Raw genomic sequence first — 20,109 nt, forward strand, 5'->3', positions numbered from 1 at the left:
GTGTCTGTCTTTTTATGTCTGAGTCCCTGCATCAGGCATGTGTCAGTGAGGTGACGCCTGGGGGTACGCCGGGCACATGTGACGCCCGAGAGGCGCAACACCCTCCGCACAGGCGGAGCGCCGCGGGCCCTAGGGGGGTGTTACAGCTCGAGCCTGCTATTGGGGGGGAGGGAGATGCGGGGGGGGGGGTGAATCCTCACAGCCGGGCTGTGTGAAAGGGGGGCAGGGGGGGGGGGGGGACTTTGCTTTGGCAGCAACAAATCCGTGATGCCCACTGGGGGGGGGGGCAGGAGAGTCTCTGCTGGGGGGGGGGCAGGAGAGTCTCTGCTGGGGGGGGGGTCTCCTGGGACACGGGGAGGGGGCCGGTGGGGGGAGGGGCGGTGGGTCTCTCCCTTGACAGGGGGTGTCTCTCTCCCCGGCGTGGGGGGAGGGGCGGGGATAATTACGGTGGGTCACACAGAAATTCCCCGCCCCGGACTCACCTCCGCCCGCCTCCTCCCGGCGGGGAGAAAGGAGCCCAGGGCTGCCCCGGTCCGGGCCCAGGGCGGAAGTGACGACACTAGACACTCGGGGCCGCCCCCCCCCCCCCGGAAACGAGCCGGAAACGGGGGAGGAGAAGCACCGGGCTTCCGGCCGTTGGCATGGCGCAGGGTGCTGACCTCACCGGATGTGACGTTGGGCACCCGCCTCCGGAAGTCGACGTTGAGAAGCAGGAGATGGGTCTGCCCCGACCGGAAATGAGGACTCCACCTCCCCCCCAACCGCCGTTTGTGGAATGTACCAAGCGCGTCCCAGTGTGGAGCGCAGCAAATTCACCTCCAACGCCCCGTCTGTGGATTGTACCAAATCGCCCGATTGCATTGGGCTGTACCAAGCTCTAGTTTGTGAAAGACACGCGACTCCGACCCCCTTCGTGGCAATCTACATATGCCAAGTTCACACCTCCCCCCCTTTGTGGAATGTACCAAATTCACACCTCCCCCCCTTTGTGGCATGTACCAAATTCACACCTCCCCCCCTTTGTGGAATGTACCAAATTCACACCTCCCCCCCCTTTGTGGCATGTACCAAATTCATACCTCCCCCCCCTTTGTGGAATGTACCAAATTCACACCTCCCCCCTTTGTGGCATGTACCAAATTCACACCTCCCCCCCTTTGTGGAATGTACCAAATTCACACCTCCCCCCCTTTGTGGCATGTACCAAATTCACCCCTCCCCCCCTTTGTGGAATGTACCAAATTCACACCTCCCCCCCCTTTGTGGAATGTACCAAATTCACACCTCCCCCCCCTTTGTGGAATGTACCAAATTCACACCTCCCCCCCCCTTTGTGGAATGTACCAAATTCACACCTCCCCCCCTTTGTGGCATGTACCAAATTCACACCTCCCCCCCTTTGTGGAATGTACCAAATTCACACCTCCCCCCCTTTGTTGCATGTACCAAATTCACACCTCCCCCCCTTTGTGGCATGTACCAAATTCACACCTCCCCCCCTTTGTGGAATGTACCAAATTCACACCTCCCCCCCTTTGTGGCATGTACCAAATTCATACCCCCCCCTTTGTGGCATGTACCAAATTCATACCCCCCCCCCCCTTTGTGGCATGTACCAAATTCACCAACCTCTTTTCTGGACCGTGCCAATTTCATCCCCCCCTTTTGTGGACTGTACCAAATTCACCAACCCCCTTTGTGGACCGTGCCAATTTCATACCCCCCCTTTTGTGGAGTGTACCAAATTCACCAATCCCCTTTGTGGACCGTGCCAATTTCATACCCCCCCCCCTTTTGTGGACTGTACCAAATTCATACCTCCTCCCCCTTTGTGGCATGTATCAAATTCACCAATCCCCTTTGTGAACCATGCCAGTTTCATACCCCCCCTTTGTGGAATGTACCAAATTCATAACCCCTCTTGTGGAATGTACCAATATCATGCCCCGCCCCCTTGGAAGGTGTCATGTGGTTGGATTTTAAAAGGCACGTGCAGTTCATTGCTGCGCCCACTGGCGTGTTTGCCCCTCGCTCTGTGCCGGGTGGGCCGCGTGGGGTGTCTAATGAAAGCTGGTGCTCAGCTGACTTTGTCTGTGCTGCTCGCGTGCCATCTCGGTGCGCGAGGTTATGCATATGGGCTCGGTGCTTGTATTCAGGGTGGCCATATTTCCCTATGCGCAATACGGGACACCACGGCGGGGGCCTTGCTGGCTCTTGAGGCTTTAGGCCTGCTGGCGGGGGGGGGGGGGGGGGGGAGCTGCTAGTCCTCCAGGCTTCAGCCCTGCAGAGGGCAGGGGGGCAGCCGCTGGCACTTGACGCAATGCAGGCAGCTCCCCACCCATCCTGCCCCACTGCAGGGATGAAGTTCACCCCCAGAGTGGGGAGGGGAGGTGCCAGTGCTTGGGGCTCCAGTGGCTGAAGCCCTGAGTGCTAGCGGGCTCCCCGCCTCCCCCACAGGGGAAACACGGGACAATGTGCCCGTTTTTTTAAAAAAGTTGGGAGGCCGGGAGGAGGAGGTCTTGAATAAGGGACTGACAGGGTACACATGGGATGGTCACCCTGCTTATATTGTGCATGTTTTCTGTCTGGGAGACAAAAGGCGGCACTGCCCACTTAGGCTGTGTCTAGACTACATGGCTCCATCGACAGAGCCATGTAGATGAGGGTTGTAGGCAAAGGGAAATGAAGCGGCGATTTAAATAATCGCGGCTTCATTTAAATTTACATGGCTGCCCCGCTGAGCCGACAAACAGCTGATCAGCTGTTTGTCCGCTCAGCGCGCTAGTCTGGACGCTCCCCTGCCGACATCAAAGCCCTTCGTCGGCAGCCCCGTTATTCCTCGTGGGATGAGGTTTACCGGGGCTGCCGACAAAGGGTTTTGATGTTGGCAGGGGAGCATCCAGACTAGCGCGCTGAGCCGACAAACAGCTGATCAGCTGTTTGTCGGCTCAGCGTGGCAGCCATGTAAATTTAAATGAAGCCACGATTATTTAAATCACGGCTTCATTTCCCTTTGCCCAATAAACAAACCTACATGGCTCCGTTGACGGAGCCATGTAGTGTAGACGTACCCCTGTTGTGAGGGGTGGTGACCCAGTGAATGTTGCATGGACAACGGCTCTTAAGGGTGGCCATTTGACACCCAAGGAACACACAATGGCCCCTTGCTTAAGGAGGACATACCTGGATACTCCATGGCTCCTTGCCTAAAAAGGACACAGTAATCATGTGATCAGCTCCATTTTCAGAGGTACTCAGGAGAACGAAGGATTTCCCTCCGCATGGACAAGATTATAAAAGTACCCAGGGGGTGCCTCCATCTTTGTCTTCACTCCTGCTCTTGACTACAGAAGGGTGTGTCTAGACTACATGCCTCCTTCGACGGAGGCATGTAGATTAGCCAGATCGGAAGAGGGAAATGAAGCCGCGATTAAAATAATCGCGGCTTCATTTAAATTTAAATGGCTGCCCCGATCTGCCGATCAGCTGTTTGTCGGCAGATCGGGGCAGTCTGGACGCGACGCGCCGACAAAGAAGCCTTTCTTCATCGGCACAGGTAAACCTGGTTTCACGAGGCATACCTGTGCCGATGAAGAAAGGCTTCTTTGTCGGCGCGTCGCGTCCAGACTGCCCCGATCTGCCGACAAACAGCTGATCGGCAGATCGGGGCAGCCATTTAAATTTAAATGAAGCCGCGATTATTTTAATCGCGGCTTCATTTCCCTCTTCCGATCTGGCTAATCTACATGCCTCCGTCGAAGGAGGCATGTAGTCTAGACACACCCGAAGCGATTTTGCTATGGACAGAGAGCCAGGAAGAAGCGTTGATGTATTCTAACATAGGCTGTACTCCAGCGACGTTTATCTGGCAGTTTGTTACATCTCTGCTAAGACCCTGCAGCAAGCATTTGCTACTTAATGTATGAAATGGGCTTTAACAATTCTGCTTCCAACCTTTTCCTTTTATTAATAAACCTTTCGATTTTAGGTTTTAAAGGATTGGCCCAGCACGCTCTTTTGGGTAAGGTCTGAGGTATAAATTGTCCTGGGACTGTGGGACCAGCAGAGGTGTAGCGAGGGTAGTATGTGCCCGGGTGCAAAAGCAAAATTTGCACCCTCTCTGCTTCCCATCGTCGCTGGGTGGCGGGGCCCCGAACCTGGCGCACGGCTGAGCCCAGCCCTAGGAGAAGTGGGTGGAGGAGGAGCAGGCGAGCTGAGGGATGACAGGGGGAGTAGAGGGGGACTAAATTAGTGCCCCCTTAATGTGGCGCCCAGGAGCAACTGTTCCCCCTCCCCAGGTAAAGCTGGAGTGTCGAAGGGGTTTGCTTGTGGAACTTCTTGCTGGCCAGAATGCCAGCTACCGGTTTGGTGCCTTATAGAAGAGGACCCCAATCTTGGGCTGTAATGGCCCTGGTTCGAAACAACTCACCCCGATTTGACCCTCTCAATGGTGCCCCCAGACCACCTGTTTATATTACAGTGGTGTAGTCATGCTTGGATCCGCAGAACCAGGTCTACTGAGCTTTGGATCAGGACCTTTTACTTTTGGTTTTCTCTTGATGGTGGTTGTAACCGTGAAGCCGAGGTCTGTGGGTTCTGTTGTAAAACTTCGATTATTATTTGCCCCTTCAGCGTGAGATTTTATGACGTTGTTTCATGAAACTCATTTCTTTCGTTTCTTTTGGGACTAGAATGTGGGGAGGCGTGACACGGGGCCATCCTTGCTGAAATTCCTGATAGGCTGAATTCTGGGTCTCCAGCTACTTTCTATGGGAGCTGGGGGGTTTTCTAGACACTGGAGATGGGCAGTGACGTCTAGCGCCCCCCCCCCCCCCCCCGAGGTTACACAAGCAGAGAAGGAGAGCGCGGTCAGCCTTGAACTCCAGATCAAAAAAAGGGGAAGAACAGAGAGATTTGCTTCTGCAACTCCTAGCTGGCCAGAGTGGTAGCTGAAGGGCGGATTGGTGCCTTATAGAGGAGGGCCCCAGTCTTGGGCTGTAAGTAGCCCTGGTTCTAAGCAATGTGCCCCGATCTGCCCCTTTCAGCAAAGCCCAGACCACCTATTATATTACAAAAGGAACCACATTCATACCCACCCCATTGTGGAAGGTACCAAATGCATATCCCCCCTCCATGGGGGGGCGTACCAAGTAGAGCAGGGGTTCCCAACCTTTTTCGGTCTCCGTACCCCCTTGGCTTTTAGTAAACCTTCCCGTACCCCCTATTCAATATGAAAGGAAATAAATTCTAGACTCTAGAATCCACAACTTTTTTCACTCACACTACTACTTTGGGAATATTTCAGTTAGGATGATCTAATTATTTACCAAATATTCCCTGTACCCCCTTGACAAGCTTCTCGTGGCCCCTAGGGGTACACATACCCCAGGTTCAGTATCAGAGGGGTCGCCGTGTTAGTCTGAATCTGCAAAAGCGGCGAGGAGTCCTGTGGCACCTTATAGACTAACTGAAGTGTAGGAGCATAAGCTTTCGTGGGCAAAGACCCACTTCGTCAGATGCATGCATCTGACGAAGTGGGTCTTTGCCCACGAAAGCTTATGCTCCTATACTTCAGTTAGTCTATAACAGTGGTCTCCAACCTTTTTACACCCAAGATCACTTTTTAAATGATAGACCAAGCCAAGATCTACCGCCCCGCCCCTTCCTTGAAGCCCCGTCCTCTCTATTCTCCTCCTCTCCATCACTTGCTACCCCCAATCCTTATACTGCTACTTTCAAAAATTAAATCCCCACCATTTCTCGCAGCTACTCATCTGTGCTGTTGCTCAGTGAGTAGCTGCTCCTCAAATGAGGAAATCTAAGGTAAATGTACTGCGCAGGCGCGCAGTTCAGAGAGGGCTCAAGAGCTACTCTTAGGGTATGTCTAAACTACATGCCTCTGGCGGCAGAGGCATGTAGATTTGTTGTTTTGGCAAAGGCAAATGAAGCCGCGATTTAAATGATCGCGGCTTCATTTAAATTTACATGGCTGCCGCGCTGAGCCGACAAACAGCTGATCAGCTGTTTGTCCGCTCAGCGCGCTAGTCTGGACGCTCCCTGTTGACATCAAAGCCCTTTGTCGGCAGCCCCGGTAAGCCTCATCCCACGAGGAGTAACGGGGCTGCCGACAAAGGGCTTTGATGTCGACAGGGGAGCGTCCAGACTAGCGCGCTGAGCGGACAAACAGCTGATCAGCTGTTTGTCGGCTCAGCGCGGCAGCCATGTAAATTTAAATGAAGCCGCGATCATTTAAATCACCGCTTCATTTGCCTTTGCCTATGTGTCTCATCTACATGCCTCTGCCGACAGAGGCATGTAGTCTAGACACAGCCTTAGAGCCTCCGAGATCTACCGGTAGATCGCGATCTACTGGTTGGTGACCACAGGTCTATAAGGTGCCACAGGACTCCTCGCCGCTTTTGCATACCCCAGGTTGGGAACCTCTGAAGTAGAACGAGCATTCTCCCACCCGCCACCCTGTGTCCCCCCTGCCGTGTGGGTTTCTGAGCTCAGGACGGATAGAAATGAATCTCCCAAGACACCAGGGCTCTGGACTCGGCTGTATTGACCCTGCCGCGGGAGGAGGGAGCTGGAAGTTACAGCAGGGGGCGTGAGCATCTGGTTCGCACAGTCGTGCCCTGCACCCCATCCAGGGGGCGCCTCGGCTGGATCCAGCCCCCTATTCGTTGCAGTAGTCGGCGTTGGAGCAGCACTTGTACTCGAGTTTGCGGTTTGTCTTTGGGTCCTCCCAGGTCATACCACACTTCTTGTGATTCGTCTGGATGCAGCCCAGCATCTTCTGCTGCACCTCGTCACCTGCAGCGGAGATATTCAGTTGGGATATGGATAGGTCTGGAAAGCCTCCATTTTTGTGGGTAAATGTCCATTTCGCCACACACAGATAAGGCAGCAAAATACATTTCCAGCACTGAACTCTGCCTACAATGCCACGTCAGAAAAATGCCGCGTGTGAACTTATCAGAGCCCGTTTCAAGGCTATTGCCACTGTATTGTTCGATATGCGATATTGATCATTTGTGTATAATGGGTTTTCCTTTTCAAATCTCAACCTCTGCTGTCAGGAAATTATTATTGTCCACCCCCCTCCCCCCGATTGCCTGACACCCGTCCCCACAATTTCCTGCAAATCTAAACATCGACATCGATACAACATTGAAAAACAATGTTGACACCCTGGAATTTTGCACCGTGGCGAACATTTAAAAAGATACAAAAAAAAAAAGGTTCAAAATGAAAGTTGGTATTAGCTCTCAAAATGTTTTAAGAAAGGACGTCTGCCAACCTTATATAGGTGCCAGCTTAGATGAAATTAAGGTTGCCAGGTGTCCGGCATTGACCTGGACAGTCCGGTGTTTTCGTCTCCTGTCTGGTAAAAAAATCCAGAAAATACCAAACACCTAAAATGTCCTGTATTTTCTGATTTTTTTCCTGGCCAGGGGGTGAAAATCCTAGGTTCTTACCTGGTTTCATAGGGGAGCTGTCTGGCCCGGAGCAGGCAGATAAGATGGTGGACAGCCGCTGGCAGACTGTTAGGGCTAAAAAGCCTCAAAGGCATTTCTTAAAGGGGCCATGCTGGATTTTTTTATTTTATTTTTTTTGCTTAATAACTCACAGGGGCCTTTTTTTCCCCCTCAACAACATTGGTCTCCCCCTTTTTTTTCTCAACAGAATTTTTTCCCTGGTGGTTTTTTTTGGGGGGGGGGGAGGTATTCAGTATTTATGGTTAAACCATCTGGCAGGCCAAGATGAAACCATGTCCCCTTCTGAGCTTGTGTGTGTGTGTGTGAGAGAGAGAGAGAGAAACCATAGCTGTCCTGTCCAGGAGTGTGCTATGAGGGAATGCGTCTGTGTGTCCAAGGGCCTCGGTATGTCAGAAACACCAGTTTCCGGGCTTAGGCGCAGGGCCTGCAGGATCCCCTCTGCCAGGATGAATGTAGACGATGGAGTACCCCAGGAGCATGTCTGAGGCTATGTCTAGACTGCAGGCTTCTTTTGGAAGCAGCTTTTCCGGAACAGATCTTCTGGAAAAACTTTTGAAAGAGAGCGTCTACAGAGCAAAAGCGCAATGAAAAAACAATCTGCTTTTTCAAAAGATAGCGTCCACATCAGGAGCGGCCTGAGACCAGCTGGCAGCTGGCACTCCAGGCGGAAGGCGCGATTGGTGCCCCCGCATGCACGGCCGTCAATGGCCATGATGTAATTACGGGGTGCTGAGGCGCCCCGTGACATCATCATCGGGCGCCTGGGCTGGCGGCGCCCTAGGCAACTGCCTAGTCTGCCTAAGCTCACGGGCTGCTCCTGGTCCACATTTGATTAGACGCTCTCTCACATTTAAGTTGTGATTACTATGGACAGAGTGACCACCAGGGCACCTGTGCTTTTTCCTGAAGGCCTCTTCTTCCGAAAAAAAAAATTTCTTCCCCTCCACACACGCCTTTTTCCAAAAGTGCTCTTTCGGAAAAAGGCTTTTTTCTCATAGAAAGAGGTTTACTACCGTCAGAAAAATCCCTCTGTTTTTTTGACTTACCATTGAAAGAACACAACTGCAGTGTGGACGTAAGTGTCGTTTTTCCAGAAAAACTCTGCCGTATAGACATACCCTAAGGTTATGTCTACACTCGTGGCTTCTTGCGCAAGTACAGCCGTTCTTGCACAAGAATCCGCAGAGCAGCCACACTGGCCACCCGGTTTTGTGAAAGAAAATTTACCGTACGGCGTGGTAAGAGAGGGCTCCTTGCGGAAGAGCTGCGCTCTTTTTTAACAGGTGTAAGCCCTCTTGTGCAGGAGCTGTTGTGCAAGAGGGTAGTGTGGACGCTCGGCAGGGATTTCTTGCGCAAGAAAGCCCGATGGCTAAAATGGCCATCAGAGTTTTCTTGCGCAAGAGAGCGTCCACTCTGCCATGGGTACGCTTGTGCCAAAGCGCAGCTCGCACATGGCCGTGTGGACGTTTTCTTGCGCAAGACTTCTTGCACAAGAACCCTTGCGCAAGATGTTTTTGCGCAAGAAGCCGCCAGTGTAGACATAGCCTAAGGGTACGTCTACACTACAAGGCTACGACTACACTGGCATGAATTTCCGAAAATGCTTTTAACAGAAAAGTTTTCCGTTAAAAGCATTTTCGGAAAAGCGCGTCTAGATTGGCAGGATGTTTTTCCGCTAAAGCACTTTTTGCTGAAAAGCGTCCGTGGCCAATCTAGACGCGGTTTTCCGCAAAAAAGCCCCGATCGCCATTTTCGCGATTGGGGCTTTTTTGCGGAATACAGTACTATGCTGTCTACAATGGCCCTTTTGCGCAAAAGTCTTTTGGAAAAAGACTTTTGCCCAAACGGGAGCAGCATAATATTTCCGGAAAAGCACTGACAATCTTACATGAGATCGTCAGTGCTTTTCCGGAAATTCAAGTGGCCAGTGTAGACAGCTGGCAAGTTTTTCCAGAAAAGCAGATGATTTTCTGGAAAAACTTGCCAGTCTAGACACAGCCAAAAGGTATTTCAAAATAAGTTATTTTTGCAATACTAACTCCCGAAATAACTATTTCGAAATAGAGCATCCACACTACAGGGAAGCCTCGAAATTAATTGGAGGCAGGTTCCCCTAATGTCGATGCGCTACCTCGATTTAGAGCCCTAGGAAGCACTGGTGGGTAATGACTCTGAAAGGTGCTGGGGAGTAGTTATTTCGAAACAGCAGCGGTGGAGTGTCCGCACTAGTGCTATTTTGAAAGAAGCATTATTCCTCATGAAATGAGGGTTTCTTATTTTGAAATCAGAATAATTTCGAAAGAAGGGGCTTGCTGTGTGGATGCTCACCTGGTTATTTTGAAATAGCCACGCGCTATTTCAAAGTAACGCTCTAGTGTAGACGTGCCCCAAGAGAATCAGATTGGGGACCCATGACAAATCACTCCCCAGCCTTAGGAGGATGAGCAGCTTGTGGGCTTCAGGGGCTGGATCCCCTCGTTTGTGGAGCGCGGGGCAGGATCAGGGTGTGGTAGGGTGTGGGGGGGGGAGGAGAGGTTGTTGGGAGAACAGGGTGCAAAACATCATAGAAAACCAGAGGTGCTGATTGGCTGGGGGCAAAGGAAGTGGCGCTAAGAGGGTCTTATAAAGGAAGGCCAGGGAGGGTGCGGAGGTGGGACGTAGTTTAACACGATGTCCTGGGCTACAGTGCAAGCCATGTCTTGCAAGGACGCTGGTAAGTGGTCCAATGCTTCTAGGTGGGTGTGGCCAGCAGAGGGGGGCGGGGCCAACTCAGACAGAGATGGGCCACCAGTGGGAAATAAAGGGCCCACACCCTAACGAGGAAAGGGGCGTGGTTACCGTCTGGGAGTGAGTGTGGCCAACACAGAGGGCAGGGCTAACTTCCTCAGCTCCGATGGGAGACAAGGTGTGGGATGTGAAGTGTGTGTGGGGGGGAGACAAGGGGGAGTTAGATTTTTAGATGGACGTCTGTGTGTGTGTGTGTGTGTGGGGGGGGGACTTTGCCTGTGGAGCAGAGCCACTGAGGGAGAACGGAGACATGGGCAGCCAGACCCCCCCTGGTCCTTACCGCTGGAGATGGTGATGGCCAGGCAGCTTTCCTTGGGAAGGAGGGCATTGCAACTCAGTTTCTCGGGCATGCAGGGCATCTTTGGGTGAATGCTGCTGCAGACCCGGCAGCTCAGGGCGTCGGCTGCGGAAGGACACGAGCGAATCCCCGTCAGGCTGGGGCCACCCACCCCACCCCCCTTCCCAAGGGAATGCTTCCATCGCCAGCCTGCAGCCTCGGCTTGGAGGGGAGTCTACTTGTCACAGTAGACTCCTGGGTTCTGTTCTGGTTCTGGGAGGGGAGATTAGTAGATTCTGTGGGCTCCCCACTGTTGCCTTGTGCATGGGCCTCCCCTATGCTCTGGGGAGCCCCAGATGCAGGGGGCCACATTCAACCCCCTGGCCTGAGGTTCTCCACCCCTGATCTAGAGCATCCTTGACCAGTTTTTTGTCTATCCTGCTTCTCAATGTCTCCAGGGATGGAGATTCCACAACGTCCCTAGGCAATTTATTCCAGTGTTTCACCACCCTGACAGGTAGGAAGTTTTTCCTAATGTCCAACTTAAACCTCCCTTGCTGCAGTTTAAGCCCCTTGCTTCTTTTCCTGTCCTCAAAGGCCGAGGGGAACAATTTTTCTCCCGCTGCAGGCTCTGTTTAGGCTTCAGGCTTCTTTTGGAAGAAGCTTTTCCGGAAGAGATCTTCTGGAAAAACTTCTTCTGAAAGAGAGCGTCCTCATTGCCAAAGTGCATTCCAAAAGCGATCTGATTTTTCGAAAGATCGCATCCACGCTGATTGGATGCTCTCTCACGTGTAAGTTGTGATTACTATGGACCGAGTAGTCACTAGGATACCTGTGCTTTTTCTTGGAGGGCTCTTCTTTTGAAAAAAAAGAAAAAATACCCTCTTCCTTGACCACATATGCCTTTTTTTTGAAAGAACTCTGAAAAAGCTTTTTCAGAAAAAGGCTTCTTCCTCGTAGAAAAAAGTTTACCGCTGTTGGGAAAGCCCCTCTGTTTTTTTGATTTTTTTCGGAAAGAACATGATTGTAGTGTGGATGTAACTGAAGTTTTTTTCGGAAAAATAGCAGTTTTTCTGAAAAAACTGCAGTGTACACGTACCCTGGCTTGTAACACCTTTTCAGGTACAGGCAGTCCCCGGGTTACATGGATCCGACTTACATCGGATCCCTACTTACAAACGGGGTGAGGCAACCCTGCACTAGCTGCGCCCCCTCCCCCAGCAGACCAGGGAGACGCGGAGCGGCTTTTCTCAGCAGACACCTCAGCTTGAGAATAAAGGACTGAGGGAAGTGAGGTGTGGGAGAATAAAACTGAGCTCTGGAGAAATGTTTGGCTAGAGTTTCCCCTACAATATGTACCCGTTCCGACTTACATACAAATTCAACTTAAGAGCAAACCTACAGTCCCTATCTTGTACGTAACCCGGGGACTGCCTGTACTTGAAAACCTCTTTTCTGAATCAGGCAGAGTAAAGATCTCAATCTGGACCACCCACATGGCAGTGCTGTAGCCATTAAGCTCCCTCGTCCCCCACTATATGGGGCTCCACCCCACAATCCAGAGATTAAAGGTTTGTCTACATTGCAGCGTTTTTCCGGAAAAACTACACTTACATCCATACTGCTATTGCTATTTTGACAGAAAGTCGAAAGAACGGAGGGTTTTTTTTTTTTTTCTGACAGCGGTAAACCTCTTTCTATGAGGAAGAAGCCTTTTTGCAAAAGAGCTTTTTCGGAAAAAGGCGTGTGGACGCAGAAAAGGGAGTTCTTTCGAAAGAAGAGGCCTCCAGGAAAAAGCACAGGTGCCCTGGTAGGCACTCCGTCCAGAGTAATCACAACTTACATGCGAGAGAGCGGCCAATCCGTGTGGACGCTTTCTTTCGAAAAAGCAGACTGCTGTTTCGACGCGCTTTTGCAGTGTGGACGCGCTCTTTCGGAAGAAGCTTTTTTTGGAAGATCTCTTCCGGAAAAGCTTCTTCCGAAAGACGCCTGCAGAGTCTCACGCTCTATCTACTGAACTAGCTGGGTCCTTTCACTGGGTTCTATCCTGGGTTCTATCTCTGGTTATAGGAGGAAAGGGGTGTCCCCCACAGCAGGCGCGGCTCCAGCTCTGTCTCCCCCCCACCCCCCGCAGCCACAGATGGAACTTACCCCCTAGCACGAGGCAGAGCAGCACAGAGGCTGGGAGGAAAAAAGCCTGGGCCATGCTGGGTTCCTCTGTGTCAAGGTAGATGCTGGGTCAGAGGAGTGGAGACTTCTCAGATGCACTCTCCTGGCTCACAGCAGGGTGGCTTGGGGCTGGCTTTATCCTGCCACAATGCCCTAGGGGCCAGCCCCCAAAGATCACACCCCAGGGTGGGTGGAGGACAGCAAGGTACACACTGGACTTTGGCCAATGGCCAGGCAGGCGCCCACACAAAGAACAGCTGCCGCCCGAAGGCAATCCTGCTCTCCCCCGTCTCCTCCAGCGATGTCTTCAGCTGGAGGGCGGGGAGTCAGAACTCCTGGGCTTTCTCCCCGACATACAGAAGGGGAAGCGACGGTCCAGGAGGGAGTCCCGCGGAAAGGGATCTAGGGGTCGTAGAGGACCACACGCTAACTATGGGTCAACAGTGTCCCGCTGTTGCCAGAAAAACAAACCAAAAACCAGCAAACAGACATGATTCTGTTCACAGGCGTGCGGTGAGCAAGACCCGAGGAGTCATTCTTCCGCTCTACGCTGCGCGGATTAGGCCTCCGTTGGAGTGCTGTGTCCAGTTCTGGGCACCACTCTTTAAGGAAGAGGTGGAGAAATTGGAGAGGGTCCGGACAAGCTCAACAAGAATGAGGAAAGGTCCCAAGAACATGAGCTATGAGGGAAGATGGAAAGAATTGGGCCTGTTTGGTTTGGAAAAGAGAAGACGGAGAGGGGACAGGAGAACAGCTTTACAGTACCTAAAAGGGCGTTACAAGGAGCTGCCAATTGACCAGACAGACAACACAGGCTAAGGGACTAGGGAGGTGGGGTGAGCTCTTGAGAGGGACAGGGCCTTCGCCCGGGCGGCAGCAGGGTGGTAGGTCAAGTCCTACCTACTTTGGGAACATTTGAACATCCACCATAGGTTGCCCCAGGGATGGAACTGGTGCTCACATTAGGAAGGCATAGGGAGACCTTCCCCCATGCCGCTCTGCCTTTCTCAGGGGCTGCAGGGACATGCCAGCCACCTCCAGGAGCACAAATGCCCTAGGTCAGGGGTGTCCAAACTTTTTTCAACGAGGGCCAGATTTGATGAAGTGAACATGCGTGAGGGCCGACCATTTTGCCTGACATTCTTTGAACCATTAAAATTAAATGCAAATTAACTATTTTATGCAAAGTTTATTGCAAACGGCATACTTTTCATTTCGTCACATGGATGATAAATCTAAACAGGTGCTAAATCACTCTGCCTTTCATATCCGAAGGCCAGATGAAAAAAAATCCAGGAAGCTGAAATATATGTCAGGAACATTGTAAAGTACATTACATATTATTGGTAATAAAGGTTGTCTGTCAACTTTTAAGTTCAAAAAATATGAACAGGAACATAACACCAAGTATACATGTTGTGTCCAAATATATTTATAACTGATTTAGACCAACTGACATTAACTGAGATTTTACAATGTATTCATCTCAATACATATGGATTCGTTGGGGGCCATAAAAGATAGATATTGCCAAATTACCTGGGGGGCCGTATTAAACCGGAACACGGGCCGCAATTGGCCCGCGGGCCGGACTTTGGACATGCCTGCCCTAGGTAATTACTCCAGACACGATATGACAGGTTTGGCATTTTAGAACTCGCTCCTCAAAGAATTACATTTAAGCGTAAGAGAGAAATGAAAATGCTGAAATGCACCGACCAGTCGAAAACGAAAAATAACCCACTTTGCAAGCAGCAAAAGTAGTGACAACCCCCCCCCCCACGTACGTGTTGGGTGAGGAGCGGAGAGTGAAAGACAGTGTGGCTGTGTCTACACTGGCCACTTATTCTGGAAAATCAGCCGCTTTTCCGGAATAACTTGCCAGCTGTCTACACTGGCCCCTTGAATTTCCTGAAAAGAACTGATGATCTACTGTAAAATCGTCAGTGTTTTTCCGGAAAAACTATGCTGCTCCCATTCGGGCAAAAGTCCTTTTCCGGAAAAACTGTTCCGGAAAAGGGCCAGTGTAGACAGCCCAGATTTCTTTTCCGCAAAAAAGCCCCGATCGCGAAAATGACGATCGGGGCTTTGTTGCGGAAAAGCACGTCTAGATTGGCCACGGACGCTTTTCTGGAAAAAGTGCTTTTCCGGAAAAGCATCCTGCCAGTGTAGACGCGCTTTTCCCCAAAATGCTTATAACGGAAAAGTTTTCCATTTTAAGCACTTCCGGAAAAGGGTGCCAGTGTAGATGTAGCCTGTGTGTTTATGAGAATGACAGAGATGCACACAGTGTGTGAGGGTGACAGAGATTTGCACGGCCAAGTTCCCTCCATCCCCTTCTCTCTGTGTGGAGATCAGGGACAGGAGTGGGGGGAAGAGGGACACCCTGACATCAACACCCCCCCTCTTCTCCCTCTCACACCCTGCACAGCAAGTAGGTGGCTCCCAAGGGGGAACTCCAAGATAGAGGCCAGGAGCAGAATGACAGTGGAGGGGCAACCGAAGAACCAGCGCTTGAGAGCTTCCCGGCCAAACCCCATGATAACTTCTGGCCTTGGGCTTTAGGCGGCCAAGAAGCTATAAATATTCTGTGAGGAGGTGGGATGGATCTCAGTGAACCGGCCTCCACAAGGACAAACACTTTGTTCTCCCAAGGAATGAGCTCGGCTTGATCTGTGCAGGAGGGAGATTAGAGATTGTGTCTCCTATTTACCGGCTAGTGGGTCAGTGTCAGCCCCTGGGCGATGCTACAGGGCACGGTGCTGGAGTAACTAGAGTGGGGACTCAGTAGGGGGCGCTCTCCCCCGGCAGTCAGCACAGGCCTCAGTGTGGCACTAGGGGGCGCCGTGCTGCAGGGGCTGGGATGGGGCACAATTGAAGGCAGGAAAGGCCACAGCACTGGAAAGACCATGTACAATATAGACCGGGAATAAATACAAGACCTTGCCGGCCCAGTCCATTAGTCCCCTCTTCCAGGATTCACGGAGCCCACCTCGCCTCCCTGCTCTCAAGTGGCACCAGCGCCAGCCCTGAAGAGGCTGGATTGGATGCCTGGTTGCTCCTGGGACAAAAGATAGGGCGGCCAATTTTTCTCTCCTCCCCAGGTCTTCACGTCACAGAGAGCACAGGGCAGCCGCTGCTGCCACCTTGCTGCTGCTGATCTTAGCCCAAGGGCCGAGAAGCTCTGCTTTTACCCCAAAACGCACATCTGGACTCCAGCAGGCCTCAGAGCAGACGTGGGCCATCTCCCACCAAGTCTACAGCAAGAAACAGACACAAGCATTGGTGGTATAGTGGTGAGCATAGCTGCCTTCCAAGCAGTTGACCTGGGTTCGATTCCCAGCCAATGCAATTTGGGCTGGCAGAGTCTGATGTTGCTACAGAGGTTTTGCTTTAACTCTGAAAAACAGGCGCCAGTGACTCCCACTGCTTTTCCTCTTTGCCAAGAGGGACAAAACTCTTGATTGTAGGTGAACGGAAAAGAAGCAGGAGCACCGCTCTTGGGCCAGGACCCCAGGGCACACACAGCATGTGGCAGCCACTTCTCCCCCTCCACCCGAGCCATCTTCAAGCCCTCTCAAAAGGCACCAGGACTCCTCTCCCACCTGGCTCTTCACGTCACGGAGAGCTCAGGGCAGCTGCTACCCACACCTCACCGCTGCTGATCTTAGCCAAACGGCCAAGAATCTATGCTTTTACCCCAAAACACACGTCTCGCCACCAGCGGGCCTGGGAGCAGACGTGGGCCACCCCCCACCAATTCTACTACCAGGGCAAGCTAGGCGCATTGGTGGATTGGCAGCAAGCATTACTGCCTTCCAAGCAGTTGACCTGGGCTCAATTCCCACCCAATGCAATGTGGGAAGGTGTCAGATGTGAGGTTTTTTTTTTTTAACTCTGAAAAGCGAGCATAGAACATAAGAACGGCCGTACTGGGTCAGACCAAAGGTCCATCTAGCCCAGTATCCTGTCTACCGACAGTGGCCAGCACCAGGTGCCCCAGAGAGGGTGGACCGAAGACAATGATCAAGCGATTTGTCTCCTGCCATCCCTCTCCAGCCTCTGACAAACAGAGGCCAAGGACACCATTTTATCCCCTGGCTAATCGCCTTTTATGGACCTAACCTCCATGAATTTATCCAGCTTCTCTTTAAACTCTATTATAGTCCTAGCTTTCACAGCCTCCTCTGGCAAGGAGTTCCACAGGTTGACAACACACTGTGTGAAGAAGAACTTCCTTTTATTAGTTTTAAACCTGCTACCCATTAATTTCATTTGGTGTCCTCTAGTTCTTCTATTATGGGAACTAATAAATAACTTTTCTTTATCAGCCCTCTCCACACCACTCCACATAGATGGGTTCCGCAGCTGCGGGCTACCTCTCACTGCTTTTTGTCTTCGCCGAGAGGCACAGAACACTCGCTGTTAGGTGAACACCCAAGAAGCAACGCTTTACGGCAAAGAAACATGAGCACTGCTCTCGGGCCGGGTCCTTGGGCCACTTCCCTGCCTCCCCCTGTGCTGCTCTTGAACTTAGCCAAATGGCTGAGAAACTATGTTTTTACCCCAAAACACACATGTGGCTACGTCTACACTGGCATGATTTTCCAGAAATGCTTTTAACAGAAAAGTTTTCTTTTAAAAGCATTTTCGGAAAAGCGCATCTAGATTGGCAGGATGCTTTTCCACAAAAGCACTTTTTGGGGAAAAGCATCCGTGGCCAATCTAGACGCGGTTCTCCGCAAAAAAGCTTCGATCGCCATTTTCGCCATCGGGGCTTTTTTGTGGAAAACACTACTGTGCTGTCTACACTGGCCCTTTTGTGCAAAAGTCTTTCGGAAAAAGACTTTTGCCCGAACGGGAGCAGCATAGTTTTTCCGGAAAAGCACTGATGATTTTACATGAGATCATCAGTGCTTTTCCGGAAATTCAAGCGGCCAGTGTAGACAGCTGGCAAGTTTTTCCGGAAAAGCAGCTGATTTTCTGGAATAACTTGCCAGTGTAGACACAGCCACAAGGAATCATAGAACCATAGAGCTGGAAGAGACCTTAGAAGGCCATCAAGTCCAGCCCCCTGGCCAAGGCAGGACCAATTCCAGTTAAATCAACCCAGCCAGGGCTTTGTCAAGCCACTCAAAATGCACCTGGCTCTTCACCTGATGTTGCTGGGGCGGTATTGCTTTAACTGTGAAAAATAGGCATAAGTGGGTCCCACAGCCGTGGAGCGCTGGCCCTGCTCCTTCTGAGACAAACTTTTGAAGTGGACCCCAGCCCAAAATTATTGCCCCCTCTTGAGCTAGACACAGAAAAGGCAAATACAAAGCAAACCAAACACTGCCACTTTGGGGGAAACTGAGAGCTGGCCTCTCAGGGAAGGAGAGACGATTGAAACATAGGAGCCACAGTGTGGATGAGCTAGCCAACCGTGCATGGTGTCATGGCTCCTTCCCCACTCTGGCATGATAAATGCAGAAGTGGGGGCCAGCAAGTGTACCCCAAAGCCTTATCTACCAGGCCTTGGTATAAAACTTCCCCCAAAATCTTAAAAACCTAGATCTTGGGAATAAAACTTCCGCTGCCACCACCCAAATGTTGATAAAGAAATCAGGAGAAAGATCATTTGAGAAATCTCACCCCTAAGCTAAAAATCAAGGCACACAATTAACCACTGCCCGGTTAATAAAAAGAAAAGAAAGAACTTTTATTATTACAACAATGTTCCTGTTGCAACCATAATGACTAGATAGGAAGGTAACAAAATATACTCCTGGAGAAACTCCATGGGCCTAGAACTTAGTTACAAAGAAAAGCCAAAACATCTTTTAAGGAGTGCCAGATCTCAGATCCTGTACCCAACCCTTAAAACAATAAAGCCTAAGGAAACTACCTAAACCTTACCCTACTTACAAAAGTGAAGCATTGTTTCTTGGAGAGAGAGAGAGAGATGCTTGTCCCTCTCTGTAGCTGCGGAGAACACACCCCAAGAGACAAAAGGAGAAAGGGAAAAAAACCCAAATTCCTTTGTCCCAGGTTGAAAGTCCCACCTACATTCCTACTGGTCACTCCACCTGGCTAGGTGTAGTTAACCCCTTAATCCCCAGGCTGCTGGCTAACCCTCATAATCATGACACATGGAATGTGGGCACATTGCAAAGTTGTAGCTTCAGTAGATGGGGGAAGTTCGGGAGGAAGAAGAGGAAGAAAGAGGGGGCTGGGAAAAGGGAGGAAGGGAAACAGAGAAGGAGGAGAGGAAGGGTGGGTGAAGAAAAGTAGAGCTGGAGGAGAGGAAGGAGGGAGGAGGAATAGGAATGCTAGAGCAGAGGGGCTGAAGGATGCAAGAATGAACAGGAGGAAGGGGGAAAGAGCTTGAGAAGGAGGATTGGAGAGAGACCACGGAGGTGAGAGGCGAAGGTAGCAGTGTTCACGCTGTCAGGCCACCGACTTAGCCTGACTCTTGCTCTGCTACCGACACACCTAAGGAGGCTGCACACAAATCCCTTCCCCACCATTTCCTGCTTCCATTCCCGTGTCCATCCAGGCCTGAATTTGTCCCCAAGCTTTCCGGGGCTGAATAAGTCTGCCGGAAAGTGTGATTGGCACGTTTTGGGACGAGCGCGTTTCCCCCCAGGCTTGCTGGCGAGCCATAAAGAAATGACAATGAGCTGGATGTGTGTCTGGGTGGATGTGTCTGGGTGTGTGTGTGTCTGGGTGGGTGTGTCTAGGTGGGTGTGTCTGGGTGTGTGTGTGTCTGGGTGGGTGTGTCTAGGTGGGTGTGTCTGGGTGGGTGTGTGTCTGGGTGGGTGTGTCTAGGTGGGTGTGTCTGGGTGGATGTGTGTCTGGGTGGGTGTGTCTAGGTGTGTGTGTCTGGGTGGGTGTGTGTCTGGGTGGATGTGTGTCTGGGTGGGTGTGTCTGGGTGGATGTGTGTCTGGGTGCTTTCCCCTGGACAGCAGACACCCGCAAGAGTTGGTGGCCACTCTCTGAGGCCCCTGCCCCACAAAAATTTTGTCCTGAGAACCGCTGACCCACTCCTACTCAGGCAGCATTGCAGCTGGAACTGCCTGTGAAAGGCCAACGCCCCCTAGTGGACCTCCTGGCCTACTCCCTGCCCCCACAGCGCCCCCTAGCGACTCCACCTGAGTCAGCACTGCCCCCTACTGACCCATCAGTCTACTCCGCGCTGCACAGCGCCCCCTGGTGCCACACTGGGGTTAGCACTGACTGCCAAGGGACAGCGCCCCCTGCTGAGCTCCCACTGCCCAGCACGTACGTTTTGGCTTCAGATTTCCCTTCCTGCTTCGAACCAGACCAAACCCCGCTTGGGCTGAGCTCCTCACCGCTGTTGTTAACCCCACTCGCTGTGTGTCTCGCAGGTG

General features: G+C 51.7%; 2 protein-coding genes and 1 non-coding gene across 5 annotated transcripts in view; 1 reads left to right on the forward strand and 2 right to left on the reverse strand.

Annotated features, from left to right (window-relative positions):
- Window positions 1–642, reverse strand: part of TRIM39 (tripartite motif containing 39) — a 32,607-nt gene extending 31,965 nt beyond the window's left edge. The window contains exon 1 of the mRNA XM_075914010.2: window positions 483–642. The gene's annotated coding sequence lies outside the window, so the exon portion shown is untranslated. The remainder of the gene's footprint in view (window positions 1–482) is intronic.
- A 5,904-nt stretch (window positions 643–6,546) lies between these two features.
- On the reverse strand, window positions 6,547–19,122 carry LOC149522068 (uncharacterized). 3 transcript variants are annotated; one of them, XM_089770882.1, is made up of 3 exons: window positions 18,643–18,745; window positions 10,570–10,692; window positions 6,547–6,816 (listed from the first exon to the last, which is right to left on the reverse strand). In XM_089770882.1, the coding sequence occupies exons 1-3, from the start codon at window positions 18,653–18,655 to the stop codon at window positions 6,680–6,682; spliced, it is 273 nt and encodes a 90-aa protein (XP_089627008.1). In that variant the 5' UTR covers window positions 18,656–18,745; the 3' UTR covers window positions 6,547–6,679. The 3 variants fall into 3 exon arrangements, 2 of the variants coding, with proteins under 2 accessions (XP_089627008.1, XP_089627007.1); XM_089770881.1 differs by lacking the exon at window positions 18,643–18,745 and adding an exon at window positions 12,718–13,780; XR_016347318.1 differs by lacking the exon at window positions 10,570–10,692 and having other exon boundaries at window positions 18,643–19,122.
- TRNAG-UCC (transfer RNA glycine (anticodon UCC)) lies at window positions 16,015–16,086 on the forward strand. The gene has a single exon. It is a non-coding gene; the product is annotated as a tRNA-Gly (tRNA).
- Window positions 19,123–20,109: the final 987 nt, after the last annotated feature.

Source organism: Pelodiscus sinensis, chromosome 19 (assembly GCF_052426305.1).
Source record: "Pelodiscus sinensis isolate ZL-2025 chromosome 19, ASM5242630v1, whole genome shotgun sequence".
NCBI lineage: Eukaryota > Metazoa > Chordata > Testudines > Trionychidae > Pelodiscus > Pelodiscus sinensis.

Excerpts from the sequence above, each read along its gene's own strand:
- LOC149522068 (XM_089770881.1), bottom strand. The coding sequence starts at position 12,772 with ATGGCCCAGGCTTTTTTCCTCCCAGCCTCTGTGCTGCTCTGCCTCGTG. Across the intron at positions 10,693-12,717 it reads GCTCTGCCTCGTGCTAGGGG|CCGACGCCCTGAGCTGCCGG; the intron begins GTAAGTTCCATC and ends GTCCTTCCGCAG. Across the intron at positions 6,817-10,569 it reads GGCCATCACCATCTCCAGCG|GTGACGAGGTGCAGCAGAAG; the intron begins GTAAGGACCAGG and ends TCTCCGCTGCAG.